Source organism: Pholis gunnellus (genome assembly GCF_910591455.1).
Source record: "Pholis gunnellus genome assembly, chromosome: 11".
Taxonomy (NCBI): domain Eukaryota; kingdom Metazoa; phylum Chordata; class Actinopteri; order Perciformes; family Pholidae; genus Pholis; species Pholis gunnellus.
The window spans coordinates 24,697,275-24,716,525 of record NC_136538.1 but is presented as its reverse complement, the minus strand read 5'-3'; the positions used below and the strand labels follow the sequence as shown (position 1 = coordinate 24,716,525).

Sequence of the window (19,251 nt, the reverse complement as noted above, 5' to 3'; positions counted from 1 at the left end):
AGAGAACGGAGAAGGGAGGTTGTGGGAGAACTTGGGGCGATTGAACACCAGACGAGCTGCAGCTTTCTGGACGAGCTCCAGAGGTCTGATGGCCGACGCCGGAGCTCCGGCAAGTAGAGAGCTGCAGTAGACCAGGAGGGAGATGACCAGAGCCTGGATGAGGACCTGCACCGTCTCCTCAGTGAGGAAGGGGAGAATCCTCCTCCTGGTCACACCCAGGTTCCTCGCAGTCCGAGTTGGCGTCACCACGGTATCATCAATGGTGATGGACAGGTCTCGGTGCAGGCAGCCCTTCACCAGGAGGAACAGCAGCTCGGTTTGGTCCAGGTTGAGCTTGAGGTGGTGTGTCGTCATCCACTTCGAGATGTCAGCCAAGCACACAGTGATGCGTACCTCCACTTGAGTGTCACCGGAGGAAATGACAAGACCAGCTGAGTGTCATCAGCATAACAATGGGAGGAGAAGTCATGCGAGCGAATAACAGAACCAGAGATGTTGTGTAGAGCGAGAAGAGAAGGGGGCCCAGGACTGAACCTTGTCTAAACAGTTTGATTAGCATTAGCATTCCTTAGCACCAAAATACAGGAGACACATGTAATAATATCAACTACTTTTAACCACTGCATGTCACAAACAATATTTAATAGAAGGGTTCCCTTTGGTTTAAAACATGACTCTACTTCTCTCTTGATTTATTACCTCAGTAAACATTGTAAACATGAGTTTATGGTCTCAATCTCTAGTTTCAAGTCTTCTTCAATACAGCATGATGTTCATTTAGTACATGATGGTCCATTTAGAGTCACACAGACCATAAAGCAGGGGATGCTTATATATATATATATATATATTTATATATATATATATTTATTTACTTTTGGACTTGATTTCTCTCTGGAGGTATTAAATGAATGAAGCAAAACACTGGTGGTCTTGGTGACAGTAGAGATTTATTGTTCCGTGTAATCACCCACTTCAGTGAAGTTACAGATCATTGTCAGTACATTCTCATGGTGTAAAACGTGTACGTAACATTAGTTAAAAGAGTTTTATTGTCCATTTAATCATTTCATTTTCAAATCGTTAGTAAAGATTGAAGGCATTGATGCTCCATCAGTCAGCAGGTGGAGGTGTGAGGGACTGGAGCTGATGCTTCAGGAAGTGGTCTGCAGGGTCTCTATTTAAAGAGGCCGCTGAGGGCGCCCATCACATCGGGCCCTGAGACAAAGGTGAGAGAAAGACCAGAGAATATGAACATATCCCACAAAAAGCCCTCATGTTTTCAAACAGAAACATAATCATATTAATATCCAGACTGAAACATCTCAACAACTACGATGTGCTGGATGATGAAGATGAAACGTGGTTCATTCAACATTCTGGATGCTACGCTTGTGAGCACGTTAGCATGTAGCTCGTAGCGCGCTGAAAATATTGAGCTGAACGGTCAGCGTGTAAACCCACTAGCTCGCTGGCTTAGCTTTGTCGCTAACGGGACAATAAGTTCACACAGTTGTAGTTTTAATTGTTAGGGTTGCAAAGGGAACATGTTCAAGGGGAGTTAAGACCGGGAATAATAAGAAATATATATATTCAAAGTAATAATTTAACACATTTACATAATATATAATAGTAGTTTAATAGTATAATAGTATAATAGTTATAACACAAGTACATTTAAAAATACACATAATAGATTTTGGATAAAAGTACGATCATTGACTTGTAACCTGTTCTGCGTGATGTAGATCCTCCATCACATGATTAACCAGCATCACATTCAAAAGGAGGTGACGAGGAGTCATGCAGTCAAGTAGTCTTTTATTTTGGAGGGGGTCAAGGGGGATGTTTGTTGTTGTTCAACGAGAGGTTTAACACATTTAAGTAAAGTTAAACTCAGCTAAATTGTCGATGTTTTGCAGTTCTGTCTGCTGGTGACGGTAGAAGGTTTGTGTCTGTAACACGAGACAGTGAACGCAGCCGAACCCTGATTTACATCTCATTCCACCTTCAGTGTTACCAGAGTTCTGCAGCATTGCTCTAGTGTGGAGCCCTCGTCAGTGCCCCGTTCTGCACACGTGCAGGTGAGCCTACCCAGAATGCCATTGCCGGAAGCCCCGCCCCTACTCTGCCTCTGATTGGCTGCTAAACGCTAACATTAGCCTGTAGCTATAATGCTAACTGGTGCTTTGAACTAAACAGGCCCAGGAGGAGAGACTTTTTTATTTCATTGTTGCTAATATTCAAAGTCCAGGAACAAGAATTACGTGAATACAGTCTTTTCAAAATAAACTTCCGTCGTCAGAGGAAATAACTTAGTTATGTTTAGACGACAAAACTACTTAGTTAGGTTTAGAAATCAGTTCGTGGGACATCTACGAATAATTAATAAATTATTTTTTGGCTTTTTGCTACGATAGCTGGATGAGACCAGCCTGAGTATCAAAGCTAAGCTAATGTTAGCATTCTGCAGCCAGTAGCCAATCAGAAGCAGAGAGCAGAGAGCATTCTGGGAAGTCAAAAACGGGGAACTGACTGATCGGATGGCGGTTTCACCAACATTGAACTCAAATCCAATCACCAATCAATTCCACTGGACCGAAGGACTCACCTTTTCCTCCCTCGTCCTTCTTGTCTCCTCCAACCATCGAGAGGGCGTCTCCGAGGCCAAAGCTTTTATTCTCGTCTTTGTCCCCTCCAGTAACCATCGAGAGGGCGTCTCCGACGTCGAAGCCGCCGCCGCCTCCTCCACCAACCAGTGACATCACCTTGTCCATCCCTCCTTTCTCCTCCGCCTTCCCCTCTTTGCCCATGACCTTGTTCATGGTGTCCTCCACCAATTCCTCTGCAGAAACAAACAGCTGTTAAGTTCTCCAGCAGCAGGTGAGCTCACCAGGTAAAGGTGGGACCGGCCTGGAGCAGATGTTAGAGGATCGCCACACAAGAATACAAAGCATCCTGTACATGACCAGAGGGAGGCGGACGTAGAACCAGCTGAATCCAGATGTAGAGCTGAGAGTGTTTCTGCATGAGGACGATCTACAAACCTTCACGGCTCAGATCATAAACACTGGAATGTGAATCTAACAAGAACGAACACATTTCTGTCTTCATTCTAATATTTTAAATTAGAAAACAAGAATCCATACATGCTACACGTTGTGTTTTAGCTTGTCCCCCTTCTTAAAACAAACGTGTGAATGTTCAATAAAAGATACGAACACGTTAAACTGAACGATTGCTTTCTGTTTGAAACGCGTCCAGTCGAGAGGAAACAAAGTCAAACTTCTTCTTAAAAACTCAAACGTGATCTTTTCTAACGATACTCACCCACTTTGTTTCCGATCATCTTGGGGATCATGCCTTCCATGTCTGCTGCTGGTGATCTGTCGGTCTGCGCTGCCTCGAGTGTGTGTTGAGTGTTTTGTAAGGATGGAGGAGGGCGGGGCTTATGGAGGCAGGTCTTCCTTCTGTCCCTGCAGGTGAGCCTCTCTGGTCTCGCCCTGTTCAAGAATCAGGTGTGACTTCAGGGTGGACCAGTCTCACAAGTCTGAGACGTCACAGCAGCAGAACACCTGCAGTTTACGTGTGTGTGTGTGTGTGTGTGTGTGTGTGTGTGTGTGTGTGTTACCTCCCTAAAGAAGAATTTAAGAAGGCTGCATGACTCACCACAATAATCACTTGTACTCATGATCACACAAAGGCCCTCAAACAAAGTGGGATGAAACAGATCTATTCATGAGTCACGTTCATCACCTCGTGCAAAGATCAGAGCTGCAGTCAGAACATGTCTGTGACGGACGGGTGAAAAGCAGCCGTGAAGGGGCGTGTCTAAAGGAGTGACGTCACAATCAACCATAAACCAAGATGTACTAGTGAGAGTACTAGTACCGCAGTGTTTACTGTAGTATTTCTCACCTTTACAGCTAATGTAACAAATACACAGTTCTTGTAGTCTTCTCTCTGTGAAGTCCACCGATCAGATTCCTCCTCTAAAGAAATCCACGGATGCGACTCGGCGACATCACCGACCACCGACCGCAGAGTTTACAAAATCACGACTTGACCTCAAACTCATCCGGGTCACTAAACCTCAACTCATCCGGGTCACTAAACCTCAAACTCATCCGGGTCACTAAACCTCAAACTCATCCGGGTCACTAAACCTCAAACTCATCCGGGTCACTAAACCTCAAACTCATCCGGGTCACTAAACCTCAAACTCATCCGGGTCACTAAACCTCAAACTCATCCGGGTCACTAAACCTCAAACTCATCCGGGTCACTAAACCTCAAACTCATCCGGGTCACTAAACCTCAAACTCATCCGGGTCACTAAACCTCAAACTCATCCGGGTCACTAAACCTCAAACTCATCCGGGTCACTAAACCTCAAACTTTGCAGCGCTGATTAAAAGTTGATCCTGATTCTGTCACTGAGTCGACTTCAATGTTTCCAGAAACACGTTTTAGTTTCTGAGAACAGTTTGTCCTTCATCTGACGAGATGAAACGTTTCGTCTGACGAGATGAAACGTTTCATCTCATGAAGACGGATATTCGTGTCTTTGCATCGACTTTGTTCAAAACTTTTGCTTCATATTGGGGTTGAACAAACTTTGTCACTTCTTTGTCTTCTTGTAATAAATATCAGCGACATGATTCATATGTTTCAGAACGACGGACTTTCCTGATGAAAGGATGTTACAGATATACCTCTTCTTCTTCTACACATTCTAATCAGCACACTTACATCACGTCTCTCAGGACTTACTTTCTTTTGTACGTTGGAGTTTTTAATAACTGATTCTGATGTATATGTATTTGACTGTTTTCTAGTTTTATTGTTAATGTTGAAACATTTCAAACAGAACGTCTTTGATATTTTAGATATTTTAGATATAAGTAAACAGTGGTGAATAATTCGTGACGACTGCTTCGTCTGTCTGTCTTTAATTTATTTTTGTTTTATATACTTTTAATCGCGTTAGAGAATATTTATTTAGTTGCAGCGCTGAAATGTTTTTGTTGTTGATTTAACCATTTAAAGCACTTTAACTTTGCTTTTGAAAAGATGATGATGATGCATTACATCATCATCATCATTAACGAATAATAATAATAATGATTATGATTATAACTTGGGTTGAAGTTATAATCATAATAATTAAAGTCATGATTCCATTTATTTGTGTGAAATGGATGATTTATTAAAAACTCAGTTCTTAACGTGAAGCATTTAAAGACGATTCACTGATTTGAGTTTAGTTTAGTTTTAGTTTTATTATAGTTTTAGTTTAGTTTAGTTTTAGTTTTATTATAGTTTTAGTTTAGTTTAGTTTAGTTTACTGTAGTTTAGTTTCAGTGAGATAATCATTTGAGCTTCTCTGGAGGTGTAAACTCTGACTGATGAGTGTTCTGGGCGTCTCATTCCTCACAGAGTGGAAACACCAGAACAACAACAAAGATCCAAATAGTTCAGCTGCTCACAAACAAACAGGTTTCCTCGTTAAAGTTGCATCAGAACCAGTAAAAGACAAAGTACAGGCGGCTCTTTGACATTTAAACTTTAAATCCTACAATAAGATAATATACGTAACATATGTATGAAATAATTTAGTATAAATGAGATGTTCAGTTCTAATTACAGGCATTTAAACACAATCACACATTCAGAAATATGTGAAGCTTAAATAATGGAGTCGTGTTCTGATCTGTGATCATGTAGAAATATAAAAATAGAAGTTTACTAAAGAAACACTCCTCACTGAATCCGGCCCGCCACGTTATTTTATGTGGCCCCCGAATCCGCCAGCAAAAAAAAAAAAAAAAATGAGACTTGATAATAAAAATATCCCCAAAGTCTAAATTATGAGATATAAAGTCGACGTTATGAGATACTTAAACACAGTCGTAGAAGCAGCTCATCAAAGGTTACATGTAACATGTACATGTATGTGAGAACATTGAAGACTTTAAACGTGTCCTCACAACACATGACATACTTCACATGGATTATACAAACACACCCTTGAAAGGATTTTAAGCTTTGAACCAAGTTATTGTAATAACTTGTGTTTGATATTTGTCTTTGATATTTTCTTTAAAGTTTGATAGTTTGATAAATTAAAATGATTTAAGTTATAATAATAGAAATGTGCTTAAATATATGTTTACATTTATATAACTGCATGTACAAGATTGTTACACTTGAATAAACAATAATCAGATGCAGAGACAGTTATTTACCGATATGTGAGGAGAAGTTACATTTACACAGTCTGACATTTACACCCGTGATGCTGCTGAGGCCCAGAGTGAAGACGAGCCTGATCTACAACAAGTCATCTATAATGCATCATACTCTGTAAAACTATGTTCACAATGTTTACAAACCAAAGAGACATTTTACTACACACAAATATGACCGACATCACACGTCTATTTTCACCAGATCTGACTAAAGTCAAACTTTTGGTGAGTTTTCGTGCATAGCAAGTTCCCCAAAATGCTCCCAAAGCTTAAAAATAAACATCAGAAATATAATAAACCGTACAATTTCAATAAGGCCGTCGCTGCTCGGGCCCTAAATAATATAAAGCAACCAACTACAGTCCTACTTGTACATTGATGCATGAGTCATAATAATTATTTGTGTACTTTAAGGACACAGTGTGGTGAGTACTGTTAGTACTTTTACTGCAGTAAAGTATCTGATTCTTCCTGTTGTTCTTTAGTCCAGAGCTCCACCTGCTGGAGGAAAAGACTCTAAACTTCATCAGGTTTTCATGACAAACTCAAAGAACTTCAATGAGGAAAACGTCCATAAGAACCACCATCAGAACCACCATCAGAACCACTATCAGAACCATCAGAACAACCATAAGAACCACCATCAGAACCACTATCAGAACCATCAGAACAACCATAAGAACCACCATCAGAACCACCATCACAACCATCAGAACCACCATCAGAACCACTATCAGAACCATCAGAACCACCATAAGAACCACTATCAGAACCACCATCAGAACAACCATAAGAACCACTATCAGAACCATCAGAACCAACAACAAATCCCCCACCAGAACCACTATCAGAACCAGGCTTCATCAGAACCATCAGAATCACCATCAGAACTACCATCAGAACCATTACAACCACTAGAACTATCAGAACCAGGCTCCATCAGAACCACCAACAAATCCAACATCAGAACCATCAGGACCATCAGAACCAGGCTCCACCAGAACTAGACTGAGGTCTATTGTTCTTTTACTGTGTTCCAGTATACTAGTATTATTTATTGTACCTTTACTGTGATCTGTACAGCAGTATTATTCATTGTACTTTTACTGTGGTCCAGTATCATTCAGTGTACTCTTTGTTTGTGTAGTGACAATAATTGTGTTATTCTATTTTAATTTAACAACAGGAAGAAACAAAGAGGTGGATTTCAAACAGATTTTATTTCACTTTTATTTGTTTTGTAAAATAAATCAGAAACACAGACTGTGTGTGTGTGTGTGTGTGTGTGTGTGTGTGTGTGTGTGTGTGTGTATTAAGGGATTCATTATTAGTTCATGTGTGTGTGTGTGTGTGTGTGTATTAAGGGATTCATTATTAGTTCATGTGTGTGTGTGTGTGTGTGTATTAAGGGATTCATTATTAGTTCATGTGTGTGTTTTCTAGTGTGTCAGTAAAACAACATGCATTCAAAAGGGGGGGGGGGGGGGGGGGGGTCAGCCTCGCGATTCACTGTAGGAGGGGGCGGGGCCTGTGGGACACACTCGTCCAGGTGGGTGATGTCATTGCACACCGACCAATCAGCTGAGAGGATGGACGCGTGCGGCCTGATTAAAGTCATTAGTGTTTGTGTGTGTTTGATGGGTGGAGTTATGATGCTGAGGCGACAATGATGAGGAAGAGGAGGAAGAGGAGGGTATCTATTGGTTGATGAGGTTAAGTTACACACGATGGGGAGGACCAGAGGTCAGAGGTCAAAGGGTTGAGCTAAAATGTAAAGGTTCCTCTTCTCTCGTTGCTCATTGGACGGGAGGAAACAGGAAGTGACAGCAGGTCGGCGAGGACGAGATTCTGAGAGGGAAAGAAAACAAGAAGAATGAAAGTAGATAGAAGTGTGAACACAAAAACAAACCCACTGGTACTCGGTGACGTTAACCCAGTCTGGGTCCTTTATGTCATAAAGGGTCTCGAAGGTCTTCAGCCTCATCAGATTCTCTTTCTACCAAAAAAGACAAGATGGCGACGGCCAAAACGCCGCACTGGAGGCTTCATAACACCAGTAAACCGATGCGTGACGTCACAACGACTACGTCCACTTCTTATATTCAGTCTGTGGCTCCTACAGTGTAACACACACTGTTTGAAATGATCTTCATGGAGGACTACATGTTCCCTCAGTCCCCAGCAGGAGGACCGTGTCTGTCTTTGACCCTTTAAACTACTGACTGTAGTAGACTCCAGCGTAAGTACATTAATCACTCCGTCTCCGATCTACACCTGCAGTTTGCGCTCCATGACCTGTTTCAGTGCAGCGACCTCTCCTGGTCTGTGTGTCTATTGATCTGCACTTAAGACTAATACCCTTAAGACTAATACCCTTAAGACTAATACACAAGACTAATACCCTTAAGACTAATACCCTTAAGACTAATACCCTTAAGAATACCCTTAAGACTAATACCCTTAAGACTAATACCCTTAAGAATACCCTTAAGACTAATACCCTTAAGAATACCCTTAAGACTAATACCCTTAAGACTAATACCCTTAAGACTAATACACTTAAGACTAATACACTCGGCCTTCTAAGAGCCACAGAGAACCCTGAAGTATAGTTACTTTGTTTTTGGTCTTTTTGTTAATTGTTTTTATATGGTGCATCTAACACCTAATTTTATGACCAGGGCATTACATTCAGTGAATCACATAGAAGTCGATCCTCAATCTATTATCTCCTTTACTCCTTCAGTCTTATGCTGTCATTACCGTCTACACAGTAAAATGGCTCGTCTCAGGATAAACCATCATCATCATTATCTCTAAATCACTCCTCGTCTATCAAAGTGTTAAAGTTAAAGTGTTAAAGTGTTAAATTTAAAGTGTTAAAGTTAAAGTGTTAAAGTTAAATTAAAGTTAAAGTGTTAAAGTTAAAGTGTTAAAGTTAAAGTGTTAAAGTTAAAGTGTTAAAGTTAAAGTGTTTAAGTGTTAAAGTTAAAGTGTTAAAGTTAAATTAAAGTTAAAGTGTTAAAGTTAAAGTGTTAAAAGTTAAAGTGTTTAAGTGTTAAAGTTAAAGTGTTAAAGTTAAAGTGTTAAAGTTAAGTTTAAGTTAAAGTGTTAAAGTTAAGTTAAAGTTAAAGTGTTAAAGTTAAAGTGTTAAAGTTAAAGTGTTAAAGTTAAAGTGTTAAAGTTAAAGTGTTAAAGTTAAAGTGTTTAAGTGTTAAAGTTAAAGTGTTAAAGTTAAATTAAAGTTAAAGTGTTAAAGTTAAAGTGTTAAAAGTTAAAGTGTTTAAGTGTTAAAGTTAAAGTGTTAAAGTTAAAGTGTTAAAGTTAAGTTTAAGTTAAAGTGTTAAAGTTAAGTTAAAGTTAAAGTGTTAAAGTTAAAGTGTTAAAGTTAAAGTGTTAAAGTTAAAGTGTTAAAGTTAAAGTGTTAAAGTTAAGTTAAAGTTAAAGTGTTAAAGTTAAAGTGTTAAAGTTAAAGTGTTAAAGTTAAAGTGTTAAAGTTAAGTTTAAGTTAAAGTGTTAAAGTTAAAGTGTTAAAGTTAAGTTTAAGTTAAAGTGTTAAAGTTAAAGTGTTAAAGTTAAGTTTAAGTTAAAGTGTTAAAGTTAAGTTTAAGTTAAAGTGTTAAAGTTAAGTTTAAGTTAAAGTGTTAAAGTTAAGTTAAAGTGTTTCAGTGATTATGTTTGAAGATTCATGTGTTTTCTAGTGGACTCATTTTCTCTCTCGGTGTTGAGACGAATAAATCCTTCAGGAACAAGAACTAAGGAGTCGTGTATTTCCTGGAGGGAGTGATCGTAGCGTTACTCCTGTGTTCATGTGTCTATGGTGTCGTTTTAATGATAAGGTTAATATTGTTCCTCTGATGTGAATAATATTTGAATGGCTCGTGCTCGTCAGTGTGCGGATGAATACGTGTTTTAGATCCGCGTTTTTTTAATGCATTGTCCGTTAATGACGCAGCATCCCGTCATGTTTTCATGTAACGTTATCTGCACTCTGCAGCGAGTGTATTTATAGGAAACAAATAATAACCGTGAGGTGGTTCAACTGCAGGACAGCAGTGCAGGCCCAGGTATAAAATGCACGGCCCGCCACTGTATACACATATATATATATATACTATATAATATACTATATAATATACTATATAATATTCACAGCTGTGGTTTTATTTAGACTGTTTTGACTGTTTGTCTAACTGACATATAGTGATTCATTGTATCAAAATATGAACTAAATCAACTTTCTTTATTTAATATAACATTTATATATATATAAATATTTACTTCATATCTTTGCTATTTACTATATTGACTTTATATTTCTCTGGAGATATTAAATGAATGACACAAAACACTGGTGGTCTTGGTGACAGTAGATATTTATTTATTGTTCCGTGTAATAACCCACTTCAGTAAAGTTACAACAGATCATTGTCAATACATTCTCATGGTGTAAAACTTGTACGTAACATTAGTTAAAAGAGTTTTATTAAAAGCCATTTTGTTGTTTTTGTTTCGTACAACCTCCCACCACATGGGGGCGTAGTGCCGGTGTGAGTGGGGCCACAGGTACATGATCAGTCGGGTCGTTGCAGACAGGTGTTGCTGAACAGAAGGGAGCAAACAGCTTTTGACCGTGCGACACTGAATGAATACAAATGTTATGATTTTGGTTATGTAAAGGAAAATGGATTACAGCAGAGAAAGGCATGAACTTTATATAGAAAATAAATCGTTTATATTGGAAAGTGGAATTCGTTCTTTGGCACGCGTCTAAAAAACATTTTCAGCAACCGTGGTGACCTTCTTTTGGGAAGCAACGGCGTCACTACAGTCCATTTAATCATTTCATTTTCAAATCGTTAGTAAACATTGAAGGCATTGATGCTCCATCAGTCAGCAGGTGGAGGTGTGAGGGACTGGAGCTGATGCTTCAGGAAGTGGTCTGCAGGGTCTCTATTTAAAGAGGCCGCCGAGGGCGCCCATCACATTGGACCCTGAGACACAAGTGAGAGAAAGACCAGAGAATATGAACATATCCCACAAAAAGCCCTCATGTTTTCAAACAGAAACATAATCATATTAATATCCAGACTGAAACATCTCAACAACTACGATGTGCTGGATGATGAAGATGAAACGTGGTTCATTCAACATTCTGGATGCTACGCTTGTGAGCACGTTAGCATGTAGCTCGTAGCGCGCTGAAAATATTGAGCTGAACGGTCAGCGTGTAAACCCACTAGCTCGCTGGCTTAGCTTTGTCGCTAACGGGACAATAAGTTCACACAGTTGTAGTTTTAATTGTTAGGGTTGCAAAGGGAACATGTTCAAGGGGAGTTAAGACCGGGAATAATAAGAAATATATATATTCAATGTAATCATTTAACTTTTTAAAAGTACATTTATTTTAGGGGGATAATACGCATAGAAAATACAGGCCCAGGAGGAGAGACCTTTTTATTTTATTTATGCTATTTCTGCATTAAATTCACTTTGATATTATTAGAGGCATAGATTGCGTATATTAAATACATTAAATCACAAAGTATCCTCAAACAACGGTTCATATGATTTCCTACGAAAAGTTACTCTTAATTTCTCGTGTGTTTTTCTACAAAAGTCCAGGAACAAGAATTACGTGAATACAGTCTTTTCAAAATAAACTTCCGTCGTCAGAGGAAATCATTTAGTTATGTTTAGACGACAAAACTACTTAGTTAGGTTTAGACATCATGAAATAACAGTTTGTGGGACATCTAAGAATAATTTATACATTATCTTTTGGCTTTTTGCTACGATAGCTGGATGAGACCAGCCTGAGCATCAAAGCTAAGCTAAAGTTAGCGTTCTGCAGCCAGTAGCCAGTCAGAAGCAGAGGGCAGGTCTTCCCGCACAGCATTCTGGGAACTGACTGGTCGGCTCGCGGTTTCACCAACATTGAACTCAAATTCAATCACCAATCAATTCCACCGGACCGAAGGACTCACCTATTTCCTCCTTCTTGTCACCGATCGCTCCAGCAGCCATCGACATGGCGTCGGTGACGCCGAAGCCTCCTTTCTCCTCCGCCTTCCCGTCTTTACCCATGACCTTGTTCTTGGCGCCCTCTACCATGTCCTCTGCAGAAACAAACAGCTGTTAAGTTCTCCAGCAGAAGGTGAGCTCACCAGGTAAAGGTGGGTCCGGGTTTCTGTCTTAGACTCAACCGGCCTGGAGCAGATGTTAGAGGATCACCACACATCTGAAGGTGAATAAGTGAAGTACGTTCACCTGAGGCTCTCGTCTCCTGACTGATGCTGTGTTTAATTTAATAATGGAAGAATATAAAACATCCTGTGCATGACCAGAGGGAGGCGGACGTAGAACCAGCTGAATCCAGATGAGGACGATCTACAAACCTTCACGGCTCAAAACAAGAATCCATACATGCTACACGTTGTGTTTTAGCTTGTCCCCCTTCTTAAAACAAACGTGTGAATGTTCAATAAAAGATACGAACACGTTAAACTGAACGATTGCTTTCTGTTTGAAACGCGTCCAGTCGAGAGGAAACAAAGTCAAACTTCTTCTTAAAAACTTAAACGTGATCTTTTCTAATGATACTCACCCACTTTGCCTCCGGTGATCTTTGTGAACATATTCTCCATGTCTGCTGGTGATCTGCTGGTCTGCTGGTGATCTGGTGGTCTGTTGGTGATCTGGTGGTCTGCTGGTGATCTGGTGGTCTGCTGGTGATCTGCTGGTGATCTGGTGGTCTGTTGGTCTGGTGTCTGTGCTTCCTCGAGTGTGTGTTGAGTGTTTTATAAGGATGGAGGAGGGCGGGGCTTATGGAGGCAGGTCTTCCTGCTGTCCCTGCAGATCAGCATCTCTGGTCTCGCCCTGTTCTTTGGGTGTGACTTCCCATGTTTACATGTTTACATGTGAACACAGATGTGTGTGTGTGTGTGTGTGTGAAAGAAGAATTTAAGAAGACTGCATGACTCACCACAACTATGACTTGTACTCATGATCACACAAAGGCCCTCAAACAAAGTGAGATGAAACAGATCTATTCATGGATCTGTTTCATCTCCTCGTGCAAAGATCAGAGCTGCAGTCAGAACATGTCTGTGACGGACGGGTGAAAAGCAGTTAGTTTACTTTAGTTTAGTTTAGTTTACTTTAGTTTAGTTTAGTTTAGTTTACTTTAGTTTAGTTTACTTTAGTTTAGTTTACTTTAGTTTAGTTTAGTTTACTTTAGTTTAGTTTAGTTTAGTTTACTTTAGTTTACTTTAGTTTAGTTTACTTTAGTTTAGTTTAGTTTAGTTTACTTTAGTTTAGTTTACTTTAGTTTAGTTTAGTTTACTTTAGTTTAGTTTACTTTAGTTTAGTTTACTTTAGTTTAGTTTACTTTAGTTTAGTTTACTTTAGTTTAGTTTACTTTAGTTTACTTTAGTTTAGTTTACTTTAGTTTAGTTTAGTTTCAGTGAGATAATCATTTGAGCTTCTCTGGAGATGTAAACTCTGACTGATGAGTGTTTTGGGCGTCTCATTCCTCATTAAGTGGAAACACCCGTCTGTTCCCTCACAGAACAACAACAAAGATCCAAATAGTTCAGCTGCTCACAAACAAACAAACAGGGTTCCTCGTTAAAGTTGCATCATCCTCACTGAAGTAAAAGTATTTAAGTAGCAACATGTAGCTGAAGTTTTAGAAGTAAAAGTATTCATTAGGCAGCAGAATGATGTGTTGATGTGATTTCATATTATTGATTTATTATTCAAAACAATTTAACCTTCCTGACCCGAGAGCCCCCGTTGGGGGGCTTTAGCGTGATGTAGGTCATATTTGAGTGTAAAACAATGGCTCTCTAGCGCCCCCTACAGGTCGGACCGGTGACGCCCCTCGGCCAGTTTGTCCGATTTACTTGAAATTTGACACACATGTCCAAATCCTCTAGATCTACAAAAAAAGCCTCTCAGACCCCTAAGCTCCGCCTACTTAGATTTTCCACCATTTTGAATTTCGTGAAAAACACATTTTAAAAACGTTTTGATATCTCTTAGCGTTTACAAGATATGGACCAATAAACTTCTTAGGGCGGGGCTTATATATCAATACCAGTGGCAGGCGTACATGTTATACCTGGGCCTTCTGTGTCCTACTACAGGTGAATTACCTCCTAATAACCTCATTATGACGCATCAATCCAGCAAACCTGCAGCGGATCCACACATTCCACCACACAAGAGCACGAGCCATTCAAATACTATTCATAAAAACGACACGATAGACAAATGAACAGTAGTAACGTTACTATGTAAAAAAGAAAAAACGCAGTTTGTGACTTACCGAAACTTAGAGTTTAATCCCAGTACATGGTTTCAGTTCCAGTAAGAAGTCCTTCTGGATTCATGGAGCCAGTGATGACCATCGAGCCTCGGTTGCATCTCTCCGGTCTGCTGCAGCAGGTTCACAGCGGGGCCGTGAGCCCGCCTCCACCGGCCGGCGCTGACCGCACGCCGGGTCGCGGTTGTGGAGATGTTTCCCTGTGAAAGTGTTCGTTGAGTTGTAGATCCACTCGAGTCTCTCCAAAAGTATTCAAATGCTATGGTGTCCTCAGGTTAGCGTAGCATAGCTTCAAACCAGCCATAACATGTGCAACGCTTCATTAAGAAACACCGTTCATACAAATCCTCTTCCTGCTGAGTCAGCGCTGCAGCTGTGGCGTTCAGTGACCATTTCTTATGATGTTCAGCTTTTCATGAAATGTCTTTCTTGAGAAAGACGTTGTCAGTAACTCCGCCACTAAATACAACATCGTCCCCATTCACTTAACCTGCACATGGATTCACTGGTGAGTCTGCAGGCCTGGGGCCTCTCTTCTACCTAGAGACACAGAGGTGAACTCTGATTGGATCAAAGCTCTACTTAAAACAAGCTGCACTGAAGCAGAGCAGCTGAGGAGCACAGTAGCTGTGCAATGAGAACATAAGATAATGGGAAAAATATTATAATACATGTAGTGTATTTAAGAAAAATTATAAAATTATAAAATAGCTCTAACTTTGTGATTCTGTTTAGGCCAGCACCTGATCAATACACATAACTTCTCAACCGTTTGTCCTAAAATCACCAAATTTGCGCATGTGAACAACACATCCTATAACGTACTCTGAGATTTTCTTTCCATTCAACCACTAGGGGGCGCTACAGTAAACCCGCAATTTTGTGCTTTTTTGTCACTTTTTGCATTTTCAGCCTTCGTACTTTAACGAACTCCTCCTACAGAATTAATGCGATCAACTTCAAATTTGGTCAGGATGCTGTGAAGACCTTTGTGATGAAAAGTTATCAAAATCGTGAGTTTTCATGGAAGAACCTTGACGTGGTGTGGCGGCCATTTTGCCTCATTGGTTATGAAAAAGGAAGTTGTTATAACTCTAAGGCACATTATCCAATCCGCACAAAACTTCTTTGCGGAAGCTGTCGGACGCGCAGGCCGGAGTCCCGCCGGCATCCCCGACATGCGGGAGGATGCGAGGGTCCGTTCATCGCTGCTCGCAGCTTTAATTAAAGTTGTGTTTGTAGTCTCTACCTACATACATGTAGGCCTGCTGTATTTGAGCAAGGTTACATTTTTCGAGGTGCTACGTGAGGCCCTTTAATAATCATAGTTTCTAAATGTTGCATAACAGCACGTACTCAAGGTAGAGAGACAATCCTATTTAAGAGAGACAGCAGCAACATGATAGGCTAATGTTAGAAAAATTATATTCGACACCAAGTGTGGAATCAATAATCAGGAGATTTATTCCTGCAAGAAGCAGCAGGATACAGCACATACAGTTCTGCGTCTCGTAGCTGCTCAGAGCTCCGTCTCTAAGTCCCTGTGTTTTATACACTGTGACAAACAACTTTCACACATGGTATAGTGAAGGTTTGGACCAGTTTGAACCATCTTCTTGGTTGATTCATATGTAATAGTGTGGTTGTGTGGGTCCCTGCCCAGGTGCGCACCTCGTTGAAGTGAATGTGATATCTGTCTTCAAAAACATTCTGTGATGAGCAAGTTCATATGAAATTGAAGGCTATATTCAAACGGGTGCACAGTCTGATTCTAAGCATCATGGAAAAGTACAAGCATTTTGCACACATCATTCTGTATTTTTCCAACAGCTAACAATGCCATTGTGAAATTGTGTTATTGGATAGAAGAGACCAGCTGATCTAGACAGTTGATGTCATGATCAACAGCCCCAAAGAACAAGTGTGCATGTGTGAGACAGATGTATGAGAACTAAACCACAGGCTTAGTCATGCAAGAGTAGAAACTTGCACTAGAGCTTCATTAGAGGCATCTATTCCGTCTTTTCTCTATGATTTTGGGATGGGCTCATGGGAGAGTTTTTCCCCCGTCTCAGCTGGCTTTTACCCCAAATATTGTATATCTATTAGAACCGTTGTCACAGGGTTCAAATTAACGTTTTCGTTTAGTTTTGATCATGATATATACGTTTAATCCGTAAGGCATAGAACATGTGCATATAAGTGCTTGTTATTCGACAGCAAGAAGAAGAGGATGAGTGTGCAGCAGTCAACTAATGCATGCACCACAAGTTATAGAATGCAAGCTTGACCCAGTGACCTACTTTCAGGACAATAGGAAACGGGATATGTCGGTTAAGTCCTCCCACATACTGTATATTAGCTGCAGCGCATGAACCTGTCCTGTCAGAAGTCTCAGCTGCAGCTTTCACTTCGTTCTCCGCTAATTCATTAATTATTCATTAATTCAGTCTCAGCTACAGCTTTGAACTCAGTTATTTTAACTGATGTGCTTTTCGTCCTCCTTCGTGTCGACAACATGAGTTCAGCCAACAAGGTGAAATATTCTTGCTACACAAAATAAATTCAATTGTTTTCTGTTTAGAAAGACAAAGAACCTTCAAGAAAACATTTTTGAAATAGTTTTTTCAACTCTGCCATGAGAACAATAATAATGTCTGACCGTTTATTTTCCATTCTTGATGAGTTTTCACTGTTAATTCACCGTCTCTAGTACATGCTAAATGCCTCCATGACCAAGTTAAGCAGATGAGACTGAGGACAACTATGGAGAAGAACAGATGTTCACTTTGTAGCTTTATGTAGCTTGACAGAGTTCTCCATGGATAAATAAATAAATAAATAAATATATATGTATATATATTTTTATAAAATGATTTATTTATAACTATAAATCCATTTCATGTCCCTCACTCCCTAACTGTCCATGCTGGATCAAGTTAAATAAGTTGTTAGCATGACTGCCTCCAGCTAGTCAAACCTGTCTGCTGCAGCTACTAGAGAAGCTTCACATGTACCGCTTACCTTTCCCGATAGGCTGCTGTCTGAGTGTGAGGTCAGGTTGATCTGGGATCAGCTCTTTCACTGTAGTGTCTCCTCAAACTTCTCCTCTCATATGGGTCATCGGAGCTCGCGCTCGCCTGTAGAGACTAGTTCTGACGAGCATGCGCAATTGGGGGCAAAACAGATTGTGCCCATTGGTTAATTCTATTTGAGGACGCTGATTGGCTAAATTGTATCTCACACTTTCTATCTTTAATCAGCCATTGGCTAAACTGCTCCATAGACCCGCCTCCTGTTGGCACGTCCTCCAGAGCCCCAGAGCTGCTGAGACATGCAGACAGGCGGAGAGGACGTGCAGGAGAAGCAGTTATTTTGAGCAGATATCATACTTTACACATATTACTGGGTGCATTCCATATTTCATTTTATTAATATTATTATTATTCTTTGTGGCTCGAGGCCTAGCGGCTCGTCGCCCTAGCGCCCTCTATTGACCAGCCGCCACCGCTTCATACCTTTATGGTTCATCAGACACCAATCCAAAACGTTCAGTATTTTATTGCCATATTAATCACAGTGCCTTCTGAATTTGTTTAGTTGCGCTCAACCACAAAAACGTAGAATCACATAGCACACATAACAAAACACACGGTCTAAAAAAAGAGTAGTCCTTGGTGAGCTTTCAGTGGCTTGGGATGCTCAGAAACTCATAGAATTGTTTCCATGTGTCATAGGTCATGGGAAGACATATTTTATATGGGTTTTTGGCTTGGCCGTTTTAAATTGCCTCCATAGCGCCCCCTACAATAGTTCAAAAGACCAGCCCCGGCGCTACGTTTCAGCTACATGTATGAAACTTTGCAGGAACATGTACCTTATGGAGACTTAAAAATAAGTCTCTTGGGACCATGCTCTAAACCATACCGGAAGTCGGCCATTTAGATTTCTGTGTCATTTTTCCATAGGTTTTGGCCTATTTCTAGTCGCTATACTTTAACTCCTCCTCCTAGGGAATTGATCAGATCCACTTCAAATTTGGTCAGTAGCAAGAATATTTCACCTTGTTGGCTGAACTCATGTTGTCGACACGAAGGAGGACGAAAAGCACATCAGTTAAAATAACTGAGTTCAAAGCTGTAGCTGAGACTGAATTAATGAATAATTAATGAATTAGCGGAGAACGAAGTGAAAGCTGCAGCTGAGACTTCTGACAGGACAGGTTCATGCGCTGCAGCTAATATACAGTATGTGGGAGGACTTAACCGACATATCCCGTTTCCTATTGTCCTGAAAGTAGGTCACTGGGTCACACCTCCTTATGCCAATTGTAATGGAAATGTTATATTCTTATAAGTAAAGTATAACTTGTTTTTTTGCAAACTATCACAAGCTTGTATTCTATAACTTGTGGTGCATGCATTAGTTGACTGCTGCACACTCATCCTCTTCTTCTTGCTGTCGAATAACAAGCACTTATATGCACATGTTCTATGCCTTACGGATTAAACGTATATATCATGATCAAAACTAAACGAAAACGTTAATTTGAACCCTGTGACAACGGTTCTAATAGATATACAATATTTGGGGTAAAAGCCAGCTGAGACGGGGGAAAAACTCTCCCATGAGCCCATCCCAAAATCATAGAGAAAAGACGGAATAGATGCC

General features: G+C 40.1%; 1 protein-coding gene and 1 long non-coding RNA gene across 4 annotated transcripts; both read right to left on the bottom strand.

Annotated features, from left to right (window-relative positions):
• Window positions 1-931: 931 nt before the first annotated feature.
• LOC306702982 (uncharacterized protein) lies at window positions 932-3,490 on the bottom strand. The gene is made up of 3 exons (XM_079168767.1): window positions 3,331-3,490; window positions 2,612-2,845; window positions 932-1,218 (listed from the first exon to the last, which is right to left on the bottom strand). Exons 1-3 carry the CDS (start codon window positions 3,368-3,370, stop codon window positions 1,178-1,180), a joined length of 315 nt encoding a protein of 104 aa, XP_079024893.1. The 5' UTR covers window positions 3,371-3,490; the 3' UTR covers window positions 932-1,177.
• A 7,119-nt stretch (window positions 3,491-10,609) lies between these two features.
• LOC306702983 lies at window positions 10,610-17,714 on the bottom strand. 3 transcript variants are annotated; one of them, XR_013767279.1, is made up of 5 exons: window positions 17,605-17,714; window positions 14,584-14,780; window positions 12,859-14,449; window positions 12,239-12,370; window positions 10,610-11,245 (listed from the first exon to the last, which is right to left on the bottom strand). It is a non-coding gene; the product is annotated as an uncharacterized lncRNA (long non-coding RNA). The 3 variants fall into 3 exon arrangements; XR_013767280.1 differs by having other exon boundaries at window positions 12,859-13,147; XR_013767281.1 differs by having other exon boundaries at window positions 12,859-13,135.
• Window positions 17,715-19,251: the final 1,537 nt, after the last annotated feature.